At 40.8% G+C, this 20,741-nt stretch overlaps 1 protein-coding gene across 12 annotated transcripts in view; it reads left to right on the top strand.

Annotated features, from left to right (window-relative positions):
* Window positions 1–20,741, top strand: part of mpdz (multiple PDZ domain crumbs cell polarity complex component) — a 266,727-nt gene that overhangs the window by 37,641 nt on the left and 208,345 nt on the right. For all 12 annotated transcript variants that reach the window (XM_080188518.1, XM_080188525.1, XM_080188521.1 and 9 more), the window contains exons 4-7: window positions 7,735–7,959; window positions 8,517–8,656; window positions 16,475–16,688; window positions 18,509–18,637. In XM_080188518.1, coding sequence (XP_080044644.1) covers window positions 7,735–7,959; window positions 8,517–8,656; window positions 16,475–16,688; window positions 18,509–18,637 — 708 coding nt within the window. The remainder of the gene's footprint in view (window positions 1–7,734; window positions 7,960–8,516; window positions 8,657–16,474; window positions 16,689–18,508; window positions 18,638–20,741) is intronic.

The raw sequence follows: 20,741 nt of genomic DNA, 5'->3' as shown, positions 1-20,741 counted from the left end.
CAGGTCAGATCATTCTCTGGTTTGGGGGGTGGGGGGGGAGTGAAGCCAGATCATTGTCTGGTGTGGGGAGGGAGGGGTGGGGGTGGGGGAAGGAGGAGAAGGCAGGTCAGATGTATCTCTGGTGGGAAGGGGGTGGGGGGAGAGAGCCAATCGTTGTCTGGTGGTTGGGGGGGGGGGAGGGCTGATCGCTGTCTGGTAGGGAGGGAGGAGGAGGCGGGTCAGATATTCCTCTGTGTGGGGAGGGGGGTGGGGTGTGGTGGGGGCGAGTGAGGCCAGATCGTTGTTTGGGGGAGGGGAGCTGAGTGAGATCAGAACGTTGTCTGGAGGTTGACAGGGGCAGGGGTTTGAGTCAGGCCAGATCATTATCTGGAGGTGGGGGGATGGGGCGGGTGAATGAGGCCAGATCGTTGTTTAGAGGTGGGGGTGGGGGGGGGCGGTGGTGAGTGAGGCCAGATCGTTATCTGGGGGGAGGGGGGGAGGCCCAATTACTCACTGGTGGGGGGAGGAGACAGATGGATGGCTCTCTGGTTGTTGTGGGGGGGGGGGGGGGGGGGGCAAGCAGATAGATATCTGGTGGGAGGGTCAGATGGATATCAGGGGGAGGGGCGGGGGGTCTGCTGCCACTCTGTGGGCGATCGGGCATGGGGGAGGGGAGGGGGGTGGTTGGGGGGCAGGGTGGTGATGGGTCTGGGTAGCAGGCGGTTGGATGGCTAAGGGGGACAGCAATGTGTGTGGGTAGGCGGGGGGTTGGATAAGGGGACAGTGATATGTGTGCGTAGTGGGGGTTGGTGGATAAAGGGGACAGTGATGTCTGTGGGGGTCATCGCTCCTGCTTTTCAGTCCTGGGCTGCTTTCTCTGCTTTTTGCGGTCTGGGAATGATCTGACACCGGCGCGCTTTTTCAATTTTTTTTCTAACTGTGCATGCGCAGTTCAGATTGTTTTGGCTGTGCTAAGCCCCGCCCACAGTGTGAATGGAACTGGTGATTTTTTTTTTCAGGCTGAGTGTGCATGGGAGCACCTGAAAGCAGATCTCCAAGTCGGATCTGCATTACGCCCAGATTCAACACTTTGAATGAAAATGGTAAAATTGGGCCCTGTGTCTCTGCATCTGTGTTGCTCCTGCTATTTCCTAGTGGTCATGTGTATGCATTGCACAATGGAGTATCCATTAATTTGTAGATAGCTGCATGTAAACAGTTGTGAATGAGGGCATTAAATTCTCCCAGTACATTTTTCAGCATTTGCATGTTTGAATCCTGGATGCAAGTGTTGACGGGTTCAGACTTCCAGCTTTCTGGAGTCAGCTGAGGAGTAGAGGACATTTTTCAGGGTGCATGGGAAAAGATGAACAAAGCACGGCATTATGAAATGCACTGGTGAATTAGCAAAATTAAAGAAAGCCTCTCTTCAGGACCATGTATGGCATCTGTTAAAATGGTAATTTTTTAAAAAGTCACTAAGGTGTGCCGCATAATTTGGAAATGTAGAAAACAATAAGGTCAGTAACACACTTCAAATGAACACTGATATAGTGTAATGGGTAGTCACACAGCAGATAAAATTTAACGCAGAGTAGGGAGATTTCACTGTCTGTAAAGCATTGTGAGATACCCTGAGGTCACAAAAAGCACTATATAAATGGAAGTTTCTTTTTTTAATGTGACATTTTGCCATAAACCAATGTCCACTTTATCCCTTTTTACCACTGGAAATAGTTTCTTATTTACTGTATTAAATCCTTCATAATTTTGAATACCTGCATGAAATACCCCTATCTCTCCATGAAAGGAGAATGACCCCACTTTCTCTAATCTCTCCGCACAACAGGAATCATGTATCTCTGATACCCTCCTAGAAATATCATTTACATTCTGAGAGTCAGAATGAAGGTGAAAAAATAAATTCCTCCCAGCAACAGTTAAAATAAGAATCAACCGAAACAAAGCAAATAAAAAATAATCCCATACATCCTCTCCCATTATGAGAAGCCTCAAAAGATCTGCTGCTGCCATTTTTGCTTGTAATTCCTGTTGAAAATTTTTAAGGCTGAGTGAGATAAAAGAGTTGAAGGGTTAGTTAGGAAAGAAGAGTTGAGGCTGCATGTAGATCAGCCATGATATTATCAAATGCTGGAGCAAGCTCTAGGGATCGAACAGTTTATATTCCTAATTTGTTATGTTCCTTAGATGGCACCTGTCAAACCCACAACTACTACCATCTAGAAGGACAAGGGCAGTAGATGCACGGGAACACCACCACCTGGCCGTTCCCTTCCAAACCACTCAACATCCTGACTTGGAAATATATCATCGTTCCTTCACTATTGCTGGGTCAAAATCCGGGAACTCTCTCCTTACCAGCACTGTTGGTGCACCTTCACCACACAGATTGCAGCAGTTCAAGAAGGCAGCTCATCCCACCTTCTTAAGGGCAGTTTGGGAGAGGCAATAAATGCTGGCATAGCCAGCAAATGTCACATCCCTTGAATGAATAAAAAAAAGTTTGTTCATCCATCAAAATGTAAGTGACACTAAAGTTTGATCAGAGATGCATCTCCATGCAAAGCAGAATTCCAATCCCACCACAAATACTCTAATGAAGAGGGAATGTAGAGCCAGTTTGGCAGCAGCCTGTTTAGGTAAAATACACAGTTAGCAAGAACCAGTTTATGGTGAACATGATAAATCTTTATCTAAAGGCCATTCATGAAAAACAGTAGAATCATAGGAATTTATGGCACAAAACAAAATGTCAGACCTGTTACTGACCGATTCTAACAAAAAAAAATTCCCAGATGGGTAAAAATCTCAGATGGACAGTGTATTTATTTCTTCTCCCATATTTAGTTTTATCCAATATTTCTCTTAACTTGCATTGGGCTACCATTTGATGAGTTTCTGTTGGTTCTGTGATCATTATTTAATTATTGTTGAGTGATTCAGATAAGCAATCACTTTATCACTTTCTATACCACTTGTATAACTGAAAGGTCATGGTTTGTTTGCTTATGGTTACTGTGTAAACCTTTTCGTGTAACTTGAGATTGCTGCAATAGCCCACATTTCCACTGTTTACTGTACCATCCCCAGTTGATTTTGGTTACATTTTTCAAAATTAGTTTCCAAAATTTTTATATTGTGACAGTTCATGAAATGTTCCAGTGATAACATTTTGCCTGTGTGCAAAAGAAAATCAATAATACTTGGATCCACATTGAAAAGTGGAAAATAATGAAATACAATGCGACAAATTTGAGAACAAAACAAAAAGTGGCTTGTCTCTTGTAAGATGTATGGAATTATTTTTCATTTGCTTTGTTTTGTTTGATTCTTATTTTAACTGCTGCTGGGGGGAATTTATTTTTTCACCTTCACTCTGACCTTTCAGAACGTAAATGAGATTTCTAGGAAGGTGTCAGGAATACATGATCCCTGTTGTGTGGAGCAGTTAGAGAAACTGGGGTCATTCTCCTTTCGTGGAGAGGTTTAAAGGGGTATTTCATGGAAGTGATCAAAATTATGAAGGATTTAATATAGTAAATAAGAAACTATTTCCAGTGGTAAAAGGGGTAAAGTGGACACAGGTTTATGGCAAAATGTCACATCAAAAAGAGAAACTTCCATTTATATAGTGCTTTTTGTGACCTCAGAGTAACTCACAATGCTTCACAGACAGTGAAGTCTTCCTTCTCTGCATTAAATTTTATCTGCTGTGTGACTATCCATTACACTATGTCAGTGTTCATTTGCAGTCTGTTACTACCCTTAGCGTTGACTACATTTCCAAGTTATGTGGCACACCTTAGTGACTTTTCAAAAAATGACCATTTTAACAGATGTGAAAACATGCAACAAAATATATTAAACACCAGCTTCATGGACTAGTTGAGGATTGTTTTGACTGTCAAATGCCTTGACGATTGCTGTTATTGCCAGCTTGGTACCAGGTCATGAAAATGTTAGTATTTGAGGGCAGGTTCTTTGAATTTGATGTGCGTTACTTTGAGTTAAGAATAGTGAAGAGCAATCTAACTAACATAAATAAGCACAGATGTAGACTGTATGATCCCTTGATATTACTCAGCCCCTAGCTAAGATCATGATTGGTCTTCTATCGCTACTCTAACCCCCCATCCTATCTCTATGTCTCTGGGTATTCTTCCAAAAAAATCTTCAAATTGATAAAGGGATTTGCTAGACTGGATTCAGAAAAATCATGACTTCTGCTTGGAGAAGCAAAGGAAATAACCTTAAAATTAGAGAAAAATCAGCTTAGAGTGACATAAGAAAGCATATTTTAATCAAAGGACTTTAGAAAACTGGAGCTCTGTCTCCAATTCCTAATCCCATTTGTGACCGCTGGGTGAACTGACAGTTTCAGAACTGGTGACAGTGGTTTTTGTTAATTAAGGATTCCCAAGGAATATGGACCAAAGATGGGCAAATTAAGTTGAGGGGCAGCTCAGGTATGATCTAATTGAATAGTGCAACTTAAGATCATTCTCTTTTTATTTGTCCTTGTGGACATGACAGATATTTGGAAGAGGAAGAAGGAGGAACTAATAATATCCTGTTTGTTATGCTTAGACTTTGTTGTCCTCCTGAGTTAATAGTTAAACAATGAGGTAGACATTTCTATCTTGGTGAGTGATGCAAAGAATTTAGTTTACAATCCAAATGGAATTCCTTTTAATTAAACAGTGCAAGCTGTTAAACATAAGATACGTTCCAGGCAGTATTTTTGATGAGTTGAATGTCACTTGGTAATTGCTGTTCTTGGCATTGCTGCACATTCTGTTCTGTGAAGTGTGACTTGAGAATTTTAAAGAACATACCCAGAAAATAATTGGAACGATGAGCGGGAGTGTACTATAACTCTTCATAATGATTTGTGTTTAGAAATAAAATTCCCAGCTTGTTAGTTGTTGTCCAGCTCCTATGAAATTCATGAAGTTACTATATTATAGTACAATATACCATATTAGTTGTGTATAAATCTGATGAACAGCAATTAATCTTTAAATTATTAAGTACAGCCTAACATGCACAATCTTTACTGCCTGCCCCCTTCTTCAATGTGCTGTGGACAGATCCAAGTGATCCTACAATCAAGGGATCAGATCTGAAGTCCTGCCATAGACAATATTGAATGGTAGTGAAAAGTTAAACAACTAATGCGTGGAGGAGGAGGATCCATGAACACCCCCATCCTCAATGTAACTGAGTCATGCATGTAAGTGCAAACGACTGGGCTCAATCATTTTCAGTTATCCTCAGTGCCAAATTGATAATTCTTTTCACCCCGCTTCTAAGATGTTCACTGTCACAAAAACCTAGTGTTCAGCCATTTGATTTACTCCACACAAGGGTAAGTGACTGCATAGCGACAGATCAGCTCAAAGTTCTGCAGTCCTGCCATATCCAACCATGAATGGTAGTGGAGTATTAAACAATTAATGGGAGGAAGAGGCTGCATGAACATCTCTGTCCTCTGTGATAGCAGAGCCTGGAGCATGAATGCAAAAGACAAGGCAGAAATGGTTGCAACCATCTCTTCAACTAGAAATGGTGAGTGGATGATTTATCTTATCTTCTCCCTGATATCCGCATCATCACAGATGTCAGACTCCATCTAATTGGATTCACTCAATGTCACGTCAAAGAAAGATAAACTTCCGTTTATATAGTGCTTTTTATGAGCTCATGGAATCTTACAATGCTTCACAGACAGTGAAGTACCTTTTGGGTTTGTGATGCAAGAAATGGCTGAGCGCACTAGATAAAAACCTATTGATTTTGGCTTTATTGCTAAAAGTCTGCATTCCAGAACTTACCACGCTTCTAGTCAAGTTTTTCAGGTACAGCTTCAACACCGGCATTTACCTGGCAATGTGGAAAATTGCCAAGCTATGTTTTGTCTACGAAAAGCGGAACAAATTAAGTCTTGATAGTTAAGATCCCATCAGCTTAATCCCCATCGATAGCAAAGTGTGATTGGCAATATTATCAAGCATCACATTCTTGGTGATAATCTGCTCATTGATGCCCAGATTGGATTCCACCAGGATTACTCAACATCCAGACCTCATGATCAAAAAATGGACAAAACTGCTGCATTTGAGAGATAAAATGAGAGTGACTGTCTTGCTATCAAAAAGCATTTAACTTTGTGACATCCAGAAGCCCCAGCAAAATAGAAGTCAAAGGGAACAAGGAGAAATACTCTCCACTAGTTACAATACTGGAATAAAAGAAGATAATTAGTCTCCAAAAACTATAACTATCTGACCCCAAAATATCACTTCAGGCATTCCTCAGAGCAATATTCCATGGCCACCATCTTCAGCTGCTTTATTATTGACCTTCCCTCCCATCATAAGATCACCGTGATGATACTGCACCTTTAAGAAATGTATGTGTGTCATGTTTCTTGGTCCCCTACCTAGAACGTAAGTATCTTTCTCTCGGGGTGTTCCGGAGGTTTGAGGACTAGCAGCCTGCATACCAACACAGCCTGTTGTCTGCTACCTGATTTTGAAGAGGAGTTTACATTCATGAGGAATATTGCTTAAATTGAAACTAATAGAGATAGACTAGTAGTTAAGGATTCTGTTTTGTCATGTTTGTTGTTCTTTTTGTTATAGTTAAACCGCATTTTTAAATAAAGTTTGTTTTAATAGAAGCTTCCTGGTGGATCAATAGAACCACACCTGGATTGCAACATCTTATCCTCTCACTAATGCCAAAATCAAAAATAGTTGGGTCTCATCTAACTTAATGACGTACCTTGGAGTTTCTGATCTGTTCCCTGACATCACAAATGAAATGCTCACTAATAATTGCACAGTGTTTAGATACATTCTGAGCTCTGCAGGTAATAAAGCATGCATGCCAGCATGCATAGACAACATTCGAGCTGGGTTGGTGAGCAGCAAATAATGTTTGTTCTATACGAGTGCCAACTCATGACCATTTCCAACAAGAGAGGAACTAACCATATGCCATGAGAACTCTTGGTTCAGAGTTGAGGTGTGGAATTCTCCAGCTGTGCTGTGCTAAAAGCCAGAAATTACCGCCCAACTGTCAATGGGGTTTCATATTGTCCGCATTAAAATTCCAGTGGTGGGCGGGTTGGGAGAATTCTGGCTGAGGACTCTCAGGGTCACTCTTGGTCAGTCTGTCCTGTTGGTGATGATGTAGGAATTTGGAGCATTTGATATAAGATATGATACAAGATATGAATTTATCATACTCTTGCCTTTACGGTTGCCTGTTTACAATCCAGGCTGTTGCACCATGCTAACATGGTGCATTCTGAACCTAGGTCTTCTAGGACCAGAAATCATTTTTTAAAAATCATAATTTTATAGATATTTAATTGTTAGCTTTTGATTTGGGAGGTGAAAAGCAAGTAGACACACAAAACTCTGAATGTAATTTAACAAAATATTAACTAATTTTTTTTAGATTATTACATTAATAATTGCAGCTATGGCTGTAATGGGCAGTGGAGCTTTGTTTACCATACACAGGTGAGCTTTGGTATTCATGATTGGAAGCTCTGCCCAATAATGCACACATTTGTGTGCCAAGTGTAAAAATATCAAGGCATTTTTGAACTATGTGTATTTTTGGTTTTTGAGCCAGGATATTGTGGGATTTTTGAATTTGTACACAATGGCTGCTGCCATTTGTCCAGTTACCTTTGTGACATTTGTACTTTTTGTTAAATAGGTGAATATCATGCCATCTGCCATAATTCCAAGCGTTGATCTTTCTCAAGCGTCTGGTTTACTTGTTACTTCTGTTTCATCGCCATTAAATGAATCGTACATGATAGCTCAACAAAATGGAAGTCAAGAAATTGAACATGAAATTGCAGTGCAGCCTGGCTCTCCTCATGTTAATGGCAAGCAGTCTAATGAAGAATTTGAGCTGACTTTGAGAAAAATGGCTCATGTAAGAGGATGATTCATTGTGATATTTCGTGTAATTATTAGATATTTAATGACATTAATTTTCTTCAATATAACAACTTTTCAAATGTTCATGCATTTACTGACCAAATAGTTTTCCCCGTTAATCAAGTTTTTGTTTCATATTGAACTAGCGATTTCTTTTTATTACTATTGTCTTGTGTTAGCTGACCTCAAAATCTGGAAGGAAAAGAAGAGACTATTGTAAGCAATTTCACTATTAAGTATCCTCTCATCTTTTTAAATCAAGTTGTAAATCTTTTACATGTTGGGTGATTCTGTTTTCCTGCCTTTTTCAAGTATCAGTTCACTTCCTGATGCATTCTACTATGTAACTTGTTCAAACTTGCTCCATGCATTAGGTTGACCTGAACGTGCCCAAACTGGCATACTTTCCCACAGCTGAAAGTGCTTTACCATTAGCATATTTAAAATATAGATGGACATATCTGTTTTGAAGAAATTTTGATTTGGAGATAAATTTCTGCATGGTAGAAAAGATATTTCTGCTAATAATGACCAGAATCTCCATCCCACTAGGGCCGTTCTATTGAATACATAAACCTGATGAAACCTGCCGCTGATGGTTTGGGATTCAGTGTTGTAGGACTGAAAAGTGAACATAAGGGAGAATTGGGGATCTTTGTCCAGGAAATCCAAGAGGGCAGTGTGTCAGCAAGGTAAGAATATTTAAGAGATTGACTTTGACATTAGATTGCTTTTCCCCATATGTATATCATACCTACTGACTACTAGCTCTCAAAAAAATGCCACTCGAATGCTTGTCAAATTTGCAGAATAACCATCCGAATGATCTAACTGGAATACCAGTGATCTTCTGTTTTGGTGTTTTACAAGTTATAAATACTTAAACCTGTTTTCTATAACTCTTTTTGTATTGATAGTGAAATATATATTCCAATTTTTTCATTTTCCTTCAGAGATCTTTTAACTTTGTTCTGTGCCTCTAATCCTTTCTCTGAAGGAATTCCATAGGGCTTAACTGAAAAATTAAAAGATGGTCAAACATTCAGGAACCAAATTGATTGAGACTTAATGCAGTTTTTGGTAAGATGCCAAAAATTACTGAAGAAGCGGAAGACTCATAACCAGGGTTTCAAATACTGACCGTGGAAACAGAAATGTGAGATTGAACATGAAAATAATTCAAAAATGACTGCAATTATTAATAATGAAATGACTTTCCTTACTTTCCATTTTTCCATATACTGTTGGAGTGATTTGGCTGAGATTAAAGTCATTCGAGAAATTACCTGTGATGTTTTAGGTGCCTAATTTTTAGAGAGGCATCACTTTTATGTGGTATTCAATATTTGGAATATTAGTTCATTATTCTGAACGCTTATTATAGAATCCCTACAGTGCAGAAGGAGACTCTTCAGCCCATGGAGTCTGCACCAACAACAGTCCCACCCAGGCTGTATTCCCGTAATTCTGCATTTTATCCTGCTAGTCCTCTGACACTAAAGGGCAATTTTGCACGGCCAACCAACCTAACCTGCACAACTTTGGAGTGTGGGAAGAAATCAGAGCACCTGGAAGAAACCAAAGCAGACAGGGGGAGAACATGCAAACTCCACATAGACAATGATCCAAGGTCAGAATTGAATCTGGGTCCCTGACACAGTGAGGCAGCAGTGCTAGCTACTGTGCCACTGTTCTGCCCCTGAAATTCCTGAAATACTTAGTCTTGAATTGCTTTTACTTTAATGATCGATTTTTATCATTCTTATTGTTACTTTCAGCGTTGTTCAGTTGACTGTAGCAACTTGCTCTGGTTTAAAGCATTGAAATAGTACTTAAGATGTATATTCGCCGTGTATTTTTTTGTGGTGTCAGCCTTAGTTTCTTCACTTAATGAGGCAACTGTTTTAGAGAATAAAGTCTAGATTTTGTGAGACTTCAAGTATAGGGTTGGTCAAATCTGAAAAAGATGAACATTACATGCAGGTTTAGGCTTATTACTACGTTCAGATGAATGAGAGGTTATCTCATTGAAGTGTAAGATTCTTAAGGGACTGGATGTTTCATGTTTCTCCTGGCTGGAGAGTCTGGAACTCAGTGTCATAGTGTCAGAATCAGGGGTCAGCTGTATCAGGACTAATTGATATAGGGTGAAATTGTCAAACTGCAAGCTGACAGCCTGGGGCCACTGTGCAAGTGCAGAGGTCCGGAACTGTCAGACTCCAGCATGAATGGGCCCTGCCCCCCCCGAGCTTTTAATGATATTCATGATTGTGACCTCTGCATTGCACAGAGTGTAGGAGATTCAAGTTTGAATTCCCACTGAAAAAACAATTGTGACTTGCATCATTTTTGCTGCGAGTTTAGCACTTAAAATTTTTTTGGGAGAATTGCCCCCTCAATCTTTTCAAGGTTGAGGAGCAGGGGATAAAAAACAAAACTTAAGGGAGAGGAAAGCCAATTGTATGAGGATGCAAGTAAGTAATGAAGGAGCATGACACTTATTGCTATGTGATGGTTGCGTAAATTGGGTAGATGCTCAATTAAATTGCAGATTGCTACACTAAGGTAACATTAGTGTTAATAACAGGAAACATCTATCCCAATCTTATTGTGTAAGCATGATAATTTAACACAAATTTACTTGTATCCATATGCGTGTGCAGTTTGGCTCCTCCCTGGACCTCAGTCCAAGACTTCTTTTTTTTCCTTCCCTCCACCATTTTTTCCTGCTTTTCCCTTTAGCTGTTCTATCCTCTTTCCTTTACTTTCCCTGTTCTTGTACACTCTGCCTTCTCAAAGCTCTACCCCAGACCTTCAACATTCCTTAACATTTCCACTTGCCTGCTGCTGCCCCATTCCTGTCTCCCTTGGATAAATCTACAGCTTCCTTGGCTGCCTCTATTTGCTTCTCCTGAACGACCCATTGTGGCACTCAGCTACTTCCTTATATGTTAAGTAACCCAATACCTTAAAAGACTCTTTGGCCTCTGGCTGATCTTGCTGTCCTCCATCCATGTACCCTTGCTGGGGGAGGGGAAGGGGTTGGGGTTGGAATAGGTTGACAGGCTGAGAATGAGGTTGGCAGCCTTCCCAATCTACGTTTCCTCCCACTTGTTTCTAAATTCTGATCCCGTGAATTGGTCATCACAGTCATACTCTTCTTTCAGAATGCCCATTCACTTGTTAACGGACTCTGCCATTCATTAGCTTATTGTGAATGATTGTATCAGTATAATAGCCATGACTATATATCCTCCACCACCTCACTGGCCTAAACTGCCACAGTAGCGCTGGACTCATCACCAGATCACATCTTTGCCTGCCTCGTATTCCTCTGACACCTTTTCCCCTTGATCATCTTATTTTACCTCTCTTGCCTCTCATTAGAAATTCTCATTCCCAACTCTCTATCCAAGTACCACAGCTTCTCACTGAGATACCTTTACTTCTTTTCACTTCCAGTCTCCGCACCAAGCAATTTTTCACACTTGCTGATTTTAGCCTCCATTTAAACTCCTTGTGCTTTCTTTCATCATTGGTGGCACCTAGCTTGATCATCATCTGTCACAGCTCCTCCATTGTCTCTGATTTCTCACACTTTTATCTGACATCCAGTGGTGGATGACAGCAATTTCCTCCAACTAAATATCGGTCAGACCAAAGTCACCACCTTTGCACTCCAGCACAAATTCTAACCGTTGATCCCATCCACGCCCTGGCAATTATTTGAAGTCATTTAGTTTGACTCCCAGATGAGCTGTCAAACACTTATCCACTCCTTCACAAAGGCTTTCACCTCCGTAACATTGTTTTTTTGGCAGGCCTTCCACCTGCTGCCCAATATAATCTTGAGCTCATCCAAAACTCCATTGCTATCCTGCCATTCTGTTAAGCTGAAGTGGATATTAACTTTGCCCCAAGTGTAGCCTACCTTAGATCAGCAGCACTCCCTCAACAATCACCCTCAGAGTTTAGGGCAGCAGGGAAGAAGCTGTTCTTTAGTCAGTTGGTATGTGACCTCAGACTTTTCCCGATGGACGAAGGTGGAAGAGTATATTTCTGGGGATTATGCTGGCTGCTTTTCTGAGGCAGCAAGAAATGTAGGCAGAGTCAATGGATGGGAAGTTGGTTTGAATGATGGGCTGGGCTTCACTCATTATTACCCTTTGTAATTTCTTGCGATCTTGTACCGAGCAGGAACCATATCAAGTTGTGATACAACTAGAAAGAATGTTTTCTATGGTGCATCTGTAAAAGTTAGTTAAAGTCATGGTGGACCTGTCAAGTTTCCTTAGTCTCCTGAGAAAGTAGAGGTGCTGGTGGGCTGTGGAGGGGAATTTGGCCACACACAGTCATCGATGTGTAAGAAGTATAGTAAGTGGCTGAGGACACAACTTTTTGGGAACCGGTTTTGAGGAGATGTCATTACCTATCCTTACTGATTACGTCTGTGGGTTAAGAAGTCTAGGATCCAGTCGCAGAAGGAGGAGCTAAGCTCCAAGCCACAGAATTTGGAGATGATTTTTGTACGGATAACGGTGATGAAGGCTGAGCTTTAGTCAATAAATAGGAATCTGACATAAGTGTATTGTCCAGGTGTTCCAGAGTTGAGTATAGAACCAGGGAGATGCCATCTGCTGTGAACCTATTGTGATAGACAAACTCTAGTGGATCCAGGCAATCTGGGAGGCCGGAATTGATTCGTGCGATGACTAATCTTTCAAAGCACTTCATAATGATGGATGTCAGAGCCACCAGACATTGGTCATTAAGGCACACTGGCTTTTCTTTGGTACAGGGATGATAGTTGTTTTCTTGAAGCAGATAGGGACCTCACATTGATGTAAAGAGTGGTTAAAGATGTCCGTGAAAACCCCTGCCAGCTGGTCCACAGGGCATCTGAGTGGTCTTCTGGGGACCCCATCCAGTCTTGTCACTTTTTGTGGGTTGATTTTTGAGAAGGCTGATCTGACGTCTGTGATGGTGACTCCGGATAAGGGTTCGGCTGAAGCTTATGGGGTGGAAGGCATACATTCGCTGACCACTTGTTCAAAATGGGCATAGAATGTGTTGAGCTCATTGGGGAGGGTATTATTGGTGCCAGTGATTCTATATGCCTTTATCTTGCAGCCTGTTATGTCTTGCAGATCTTGCCATAATTAGTGGGAGTCCGTGTGGCTATCCTAGGACCCCAGGTACTATTTTTTGGCATCCTTGATGGATCATATCTGGCTTTCTTGTATAGATCAGGGTCACCTGACCTGAACTCCTCAGAACTGGACATCAGCAACCATGGATATCCTTGTTCATTCAGGTTTCTGGTTGAGAAACACATGGATTTGCCTCTTTAGCACACAGTCTTCTACATTTACTAATGAAGTTAGTTACTGTAGTGGTGTACTCGTTCAGGTTAGTCACTGAGTTTTTAAATATTGACCAATTCACTGGATCGAAGCAGTCTCATACTCAATCATTTGATTCCTTAGACCAACATTGCACCAACGGATTATCCCGTTTCAGTTTTTGCTTGTAAGCCGGGAGCAGGGGCGCAGCCTCATGGTCTGATTTGCCAAAGTGTGGGTGAGCGATAGAGCGGTAGGCATGTGTATTTGTGGAGCAGTGGTCTCGGATGTTTGGCTATGCTGGAACAGGAGGTATGTTGTAGCATATTGGTAGAATGCTCTTGAGCTTGGCCTGGTTGATATTTCCAGCCACGATGAACAAGGCGTTGGGATGTTCGAATTGAGGCTATTTGTGGTGGCGTACATTTTGTCTAGCTTGGTCTTCAAGCCCGCACAGGGTGGTATGTAAATTGCTGTCAGAATAACAGAGGTGAAATCCCATAGAAAATAGTAGGGGCAGCATTTTAGTGTCAGGTATTCTAGGTCCAGAGAGCAGACATTCATCAGTGTTGCAATGCCTAGGTACCAAGAGTTGTTGAATGGAAGGCAGACCCCATCTCCCCTAGCCTTGCCTGAGGCCACTGAATAGTCGGTGGATTGAGAAGCTCTCTGGTTGTAGGGTACATGGTGAAGCAGGAGTGAGCCATGTCTCCATGGAATACACAGCAGTCTCTCAACTTATTTACAAGTTTATTACAGAACTATTTCATTTGTAATACACTTCAGAGTGGATAAGTATTTCACAACATTAATGACAATAAAACAAAACAAAAAATGCTGGAACATTCCGGCTGTTCAAGCCGCAAGGATCTTCTCGTCCCACTGATGGTGCACTACTGTTGCGGCGTGGCATGCAGTCAGTGGAAATTCCATTTACAGTGGCAGGATGAGAACGTCCTGTTGCTTGTGAACACTGCACCTTATGCTGCGGGAAAGATGCTATAGGGAGGCAAGAAAGTTCCCCACTCGTATAGCCTTAGTTCTAATACGGAATCAAATAAAACTTTAAAAGTAGAATGCTACAGTTAGTATCAATTTAAGAATACCCTCACAGTTGATATTACCATTATTATTATTGTTCTCCTTTGGCCACCCAGCCTTGTCAGAATTTTATACGTTTCAATTCAAACCACTCTATTCTTCTAAATTCCAGTGAATACAGGTCTATTGGATACTCTCTATCCTGACATCCCAGGAATCAGTCTGGTGAGCTTTCGCTGCACTCCTCCTATGGCAAATATAACCTTTTTTAGATAAGGAGACCAAAACTGCACACAATGGCCTGGCCTCACCAAGGTGTACTGTACATTTGCAGTAAGACATCCTTGTTCCTGTACTCAAGTTCTTTTGCAATGAAGGCTAACATACGATTTGCCTTCCTAACTGCTTGCTATACTGGCATGCTTGCTTTCAGTGACTGGTGTACAAGGAGACTTGGGTTCATTTGTACATCAACATTTCTCAGTCTATCACCATTTATATAATATTCTGCTACTCTCTCTATCCAGTGGATGACTTCATATTTATCCATGTTATACTGCATCTGCCACGTATTTGGCTATTCATTCAACTTGTCTAAATCATCATGAAGCCTCTTAGCATCTTCCTCACTCCTCACATTCCCACCAGGTTTTGAGTGATCAGCAAAGCTGGAAATATTACATTTATTTCCTCAAGCAAATCATTGATTATGTTGTGAATAGTTCGGGGCCAAGCTCTGACCCCAGCGGGGCCTAAACGCTGACCGCTGTGGAGCTCAAGCACTGATCCTTGCAGGGTTGCAGGGCCCAAGCACTGACCCCTGCAGGGTCCAAACATTGATCCCTGCTGGACTCTACTAGTCGCGCCTGCCATTTCAGAAAAGACCCATTCTGTTTCCTGTCTGCTAACCCATTCTCAATCCATGCCTATTGATTTGAATTTTTAATATTTTTACACACAGATTTTATACTATGGTCTTATTTTCTGCTAACCCTTGTTTCCTGTGCTTTTCTTTGTTTCTTCTGCCTTTGGCTTTCACTGTTTAACTTTTCTGGATTTCATCTCTATCTTTGTTTCCCTGCTCAGGTTCCCATACCCCTGCCACTCTAGTTTAACACCCCCCGGCCCCTCTCAAATAGCAAATACTCCTGCAAGGATATTGGCCCTAGTCCTGCTGAGAAGCTACTCGTCCTGCTCATACAGTTCTCATTTTTCCCAGAATCAGTCCCAATACCCCACCAATCCGAATCCCTCTCTTCTACACCATCTCCCCAGCTATGCATTCATCTACTCTATTGTCTTTTTCCTGCTGTCTAGAATGTTGTACTGGGCATAATCCTGAGATTACTACCCTTAATGTCTGGCCTTTTCATTTCCTAGCTTCATATATTCTGCTTTTAGGACCTTATCCCTTTTCATACCTACATTGTTGGTACCAAAATGGACCACAATCCCTCCACTGTTTATCCTCCCCCTTCAAAATGTTCTGCAATCGTTCAGTGACGTCCTTGACCCTGGCACCAGACAGGCAATGTACCATCCTGGTGTCATCTCTGTGGCTGCAGAAACAGCTATCTGTTCCCCTTATGATAGAATCCTCTATCATTGCTGCTGTTGAGTTTCAAAGTCATTCCTTTGGGACTTCTAGAAACAACCTATTTACATTTCAGTGTTGTTTTTGTCAGTGTGGGGCTGTAATACAAGTGGCATTAGAATTGCTGAACAATGAATGTGATAAAGTTTACTGTAAAGCATCAATTTGCTCCATTTATTTTGTCAGTACATTTTTAACTTTTTGTCTCTTTGTGGATATTGTGGAATAAAATGTTGTAAATGTGGTTGAGTTAATTTTCTTTTTGTAAGCATTGACGTTGTTGAGTACTTGGTTACTGAAAGGTGTGGAGTTCATTGTATGCTGAGCAGGTTGAGTTGTATTTTTTTGCCGTCTTGCTAGTGATTTTAGTTTATATTGGAATTTGAGTATATGAGTCAGAGCAGACATTCATAATCATACTTTTTTGTTATTGTTGAAAACAAATTATTCAAGTTAAGTAAGTAAGACTGAAATTATTAAACTATGGTGTGGAATAAATAAAATTAAGTATTCCATCTCTGCTCTATTGGTAGAGATGGCAAGCTAAAGGAATCAGATCAAATCCTAGCTATCAACAGACAGCCTCTAGACCAGACGGTCACTCATCAACAAGCAATTGGTATCCTGCAGAAAGCCACCGAGCAGGTCCAGTTGGTGGTTGCCAGAGGATCCATTCCACATTTATCCAGTCCAGCAGTTTCACGTACACCTTCAGATGCAAGTACACTCTCTGCCCATTCTTCTACTGTAAGTACAACATACTTCAGAGTCAGAATAGGTGTCAATGGCATGTCTAAAGTTTAATCAAAAGCAAGAGTTTCTTTTAAATCGCTTAAGGCATGGGAAATAAGTGTATGTTGGTATATGGTCTAATCTGTTTCAGTGAACAGTACTTATAGGAAATATATCATGTTCCTTATTTTTTTCTAAATTTTTTGTTGAAGTAATTTTAATTTTTTGTGTATATTTGCATTAATCCGTTCACACCAATTCTCCGAAAGAAACTTTCTGCTAATTGTGTTGCATTTTCACTGATTATTTGGAATATGTGAGTCAAGTCAGTCCAACTGTTATAATTCTGATTTAATTGCTGTAAATGGTTTTCAGTATAATACTATATAAAATAAAAATAAGGATGAAAAAGTTGCAATAACTATATTGTTACTATGGAAAGAACTGTTGAAACTGAGTAAATAAACAGTGGTGATGATCTGAGAGAAGGTTGCCTTTTATTTCACTCCACCCCACCAATTCCTCCCACCGCAACCCCCCCCCCCCAACAGAAATGTAAAATGCAATTTATTTTCATACAAAATGTTTTATATTTTTGGCATAATTTTCTTCTGTATACTCCTAAATCTATTAGCAGTCTTTTATGAGGGCCAATTTTGAGAAATGTATGTTTGATAATGGTATTTATTGGCTACCATCCTGCCCATACCTTCTTCGTAAGCTTTAATTGAAATTGGGGTGGCCAGCATGAGTAATCCCCTTTTTTAACCTACCTTTATGCCTTCTATTCAACTCTAACATTTGCTTTCTTATAAAAAGCACAATTATGCTCCTATTCAGGATCCTCTGGTTTGGTGTGGCACCACACATAGAACTTGAGGCCATACTGGTCAATGTCACAACTAACATTCTGTTAGTCTTGCTCTTTTTCTTGACCTTTTTCTTATCTTTGACACCACTGACATTATATTGTTCTCAGTATTTCTTCTCCACAGTGTACCTCAATCACACTACTGTCTACTGTTTCTGTAGCAACTATATTACCTCTAACAGGTTCTTCCAGACGGCACCCTTTGTACCAATGGTAATTTCTTGGTCCTCTCTAGTTCACAGGGTATATGTATTCTAATAGAATCCAACTGTAGCTGCATATAGTCTTAATAATTAGTAATTAACTAAAAGTAACAACTCTTCTATAAATTCAAAAGATGCTGGTACTATCATAACCTCTTGTGTAACAACATGAATGGGTCTCTTCAGCTTTATAGTGCTGAAGCCAAAACCATCCTCTTGGTTGAAATCTTTCATTCACCACTCAATCCTGCTACTGCCCGAATAAGAAGATGCCGAATTTTGGTGTACTCTTTGATTTTAGAGTTCTACATGTCATTGACTGTGCTAGGGCCACTTTCTTTCACTTCTGCAACATTGACCAACTCTTTATCTCTGCCTCTATGACTCACTTCCTGTTTCCTCCTCCAGCAGATTTTTTGGCTGTGTTTTTTTTTCAGATACCATATTCTCAAAAATGTCAATTCATATTTGAGGCTGTGGTACAATATGATTATATGGTGCTTGCAGCACTGTTGTTGCATCACTTAGGTTAGATGTTTTATATTTCTGCTGCTCTGCCTTTCCATGTCTGAGACTGATATGTCATGAGTTATGTCAACTATTTCCCTCCATCCAAAGTGGTTAGTTCCATAAGTGAGTTTTTATTCATTAAGATAGATTGGTGCTATGTTATCTGACTTTATATTCTTGTTTGTGTACTCCAAGCAGTGGCATGGAGTTGTTATAAACGCAAGCATTGCAGACTATTTTTATCTCAACAGGTCCATTGGCAGATTGTTGAAACTATTGAGCTGGTTAACGATGGCTCTGGTTTGGGATTTGGAATAGTAGGTGGAAGAACAACTGGTGTTGTCGTGAAGACTATTTTACCTGGAGGAGTCGCTGACCTGGTAAGGGGCTAAAAATATTGTTTTACTTGGCATGCAATTTCATCAGTGCCGTTCACTTTGTAGAGTTATTGATAAGGTAAGAGAATAAATTATAGAACTTCCATTGACTCTTAGAACAGAACTTAAATTTCCAAGGGATAGAGTTTGGCCAGTGGAGAAGAGTTCTAGCCCTGAAATAATACTTGTCCGGGAATCCAATACAATCCTGTGCAGGTTTAAGTTGTGATGTGGAGATGCCAGCGTTGGACTGGGGTAAACACAGTAAGAAGTCTGACAACACTAGGTTTAAGCCCAACCAGTTTAAGTTGGACAGAGTTATAGCAGAGTTATATTCAGTGTTGATGGATTGAGAATTCAACATAGCATTCTGAGTTTAATAACCAATGTATGGGTTTACCAAACTGGCCAGGATCTGCAAGGTGAGAGTGCACAGTGGGAGCTCACTGAAATGAAACTGGTGCTGGAAAGCTTTTAAAGAGTGAAATAACATAGCTTGTAGCCAGCTTTAATGACTTGAGTTATGCTGAAAGGATTTGTTCTCAGTATCTGAGTACATTGCTTGGAAGATAATTTGGAAGCAGTTTAACCTACCTGGAATTTACTTGCCTTCATCTCAGTTTTCGTGCTCCCAGCGTTTACTGTAGCATGAGAGCAACTTATACAGCTGTAACATTAACCTCTGATGAGAAGCAATAGGAGCAACAACACCAGCATTACCAGGAGCTATACCTTCAGCTGCATCCAACAGCACTAGGAACAGCAACAGCACCAACAGAAGTTGCCTTCTTTGCAGCCATATGCCACTGCAAATCCAGAGGGGATGGACACAGTACCCTACCTCAAAGGTAGTGATACCCATGGCAGAAGGTATACTTCCAGAGGATAAACTTCCTCAATATAATGGAACAATAGTATCTCAGGTGGTTCAGGCTTTTGCAGCAGTACATTGCTAGTATCTTGGAAGATCATCTCCTTTCCAAGAGCTACAAAATTCCCATGGACGTTAATATTACAACAGTCTTGAAATTTTTTATCCTTCTGTGTTCTTCCAAGGATTTGTTGTAAAAGTCTCCATGATCTCATCAGTTGCCCACAAGTGCATATACCAGGTCATTGATGTCTTGTTTGCCAAGACTGCCACTTCCATCAACCTTACCATGTGTGAAGCCAATCAGAGGGCTGTGGATTTTACTGTGGCGGCTGAATTCCACAGATGTAGGAAGTCATTGATTACACATATGACAAGCATTCCAGTCCCTTAATAATTTATGAGCACCAGTAGCTGATTGTAGAGGGCCGTGTTGAATATCTCGGGAGCTGCCATTTTCTTTTATTCTGTGGTGATCCTATTGAGTTTTGCTGCTCTGGACAGTGTCAGTGGTTGCTCCATTGGAGACGAGTGCTACTGTCTGAAAACATGGCTGAATAGTGCCGTAAGGAACTCTGCCAGTGAACCAGAAGAAATATGTAACACAAGCCCATGGCCACAAGGGCTGTAATAAAACAACTCATTGGTTTGCTCAAGATACCTTTCAGGTACCTCAATAGATTAACAGGCATCCTATAGCGGTCTTCAGAATAGTTAGTACCTGGTGTGCCCTGCACAAAATCATGCTGCAGGAAGAGGAAGGTGCAGAACAATCAACATCCTTCTCCAAAATGGAAGAGGAGGAAGAGAAGTAGGAATGAGATATGACTATGATGCTTGCAACCACTCACCTAGTTGTCTGAAAAAGCCCATAGACTAGTTCAGCAATGCTTTTCTTAATCTGAGTGTGCAAGATCCTTGCCTTTAGAGACCCACCAAATACAATTCATTCCAACAGTCAACAGTGCAATCATCACATTAACAATTTTTCCTCATAAAACCTGATTATGCTATTCACCTGAAGGCCAAAGTTGAATAACAGATCTAGCAAAGTAGAGGCCAGGGGAATGAAGAATTCAAATAAGGTGTTTATTAATTAAAATAAACATTAATGCAGCATCATAGACATCACCTTTGCACATTCAAGTGAATCCCTTTGTGCAACAAAAGATTTTCTCATCCACTTCCTATTACCTCTACATTGTATGATACCTGTGGCTTTAGCAAGCAACAGCC

This window comes from Carcharhinus amblyrhynchos, chromosome 5 (genome assembly GCF_965287045.1).
Source record: "Carcharhinus amblyrhynchos chromosome 5, sCarAmb.v2.hapA, whole genome shotgun sequence".
Taxonomy (NCBI): Eukaryota; Metazoa; Chordata; class Chondrichthyes; order Carcharhiniformes; family Carcharhinidae; genus Carcharhinus; species Carcharhinus amblyrhynchos.
The sequence above is the reverse complement of the archived record's forward strand: the minus strand, read 5'-3'. Positions and strand labels throughout refer to the sequence as shown.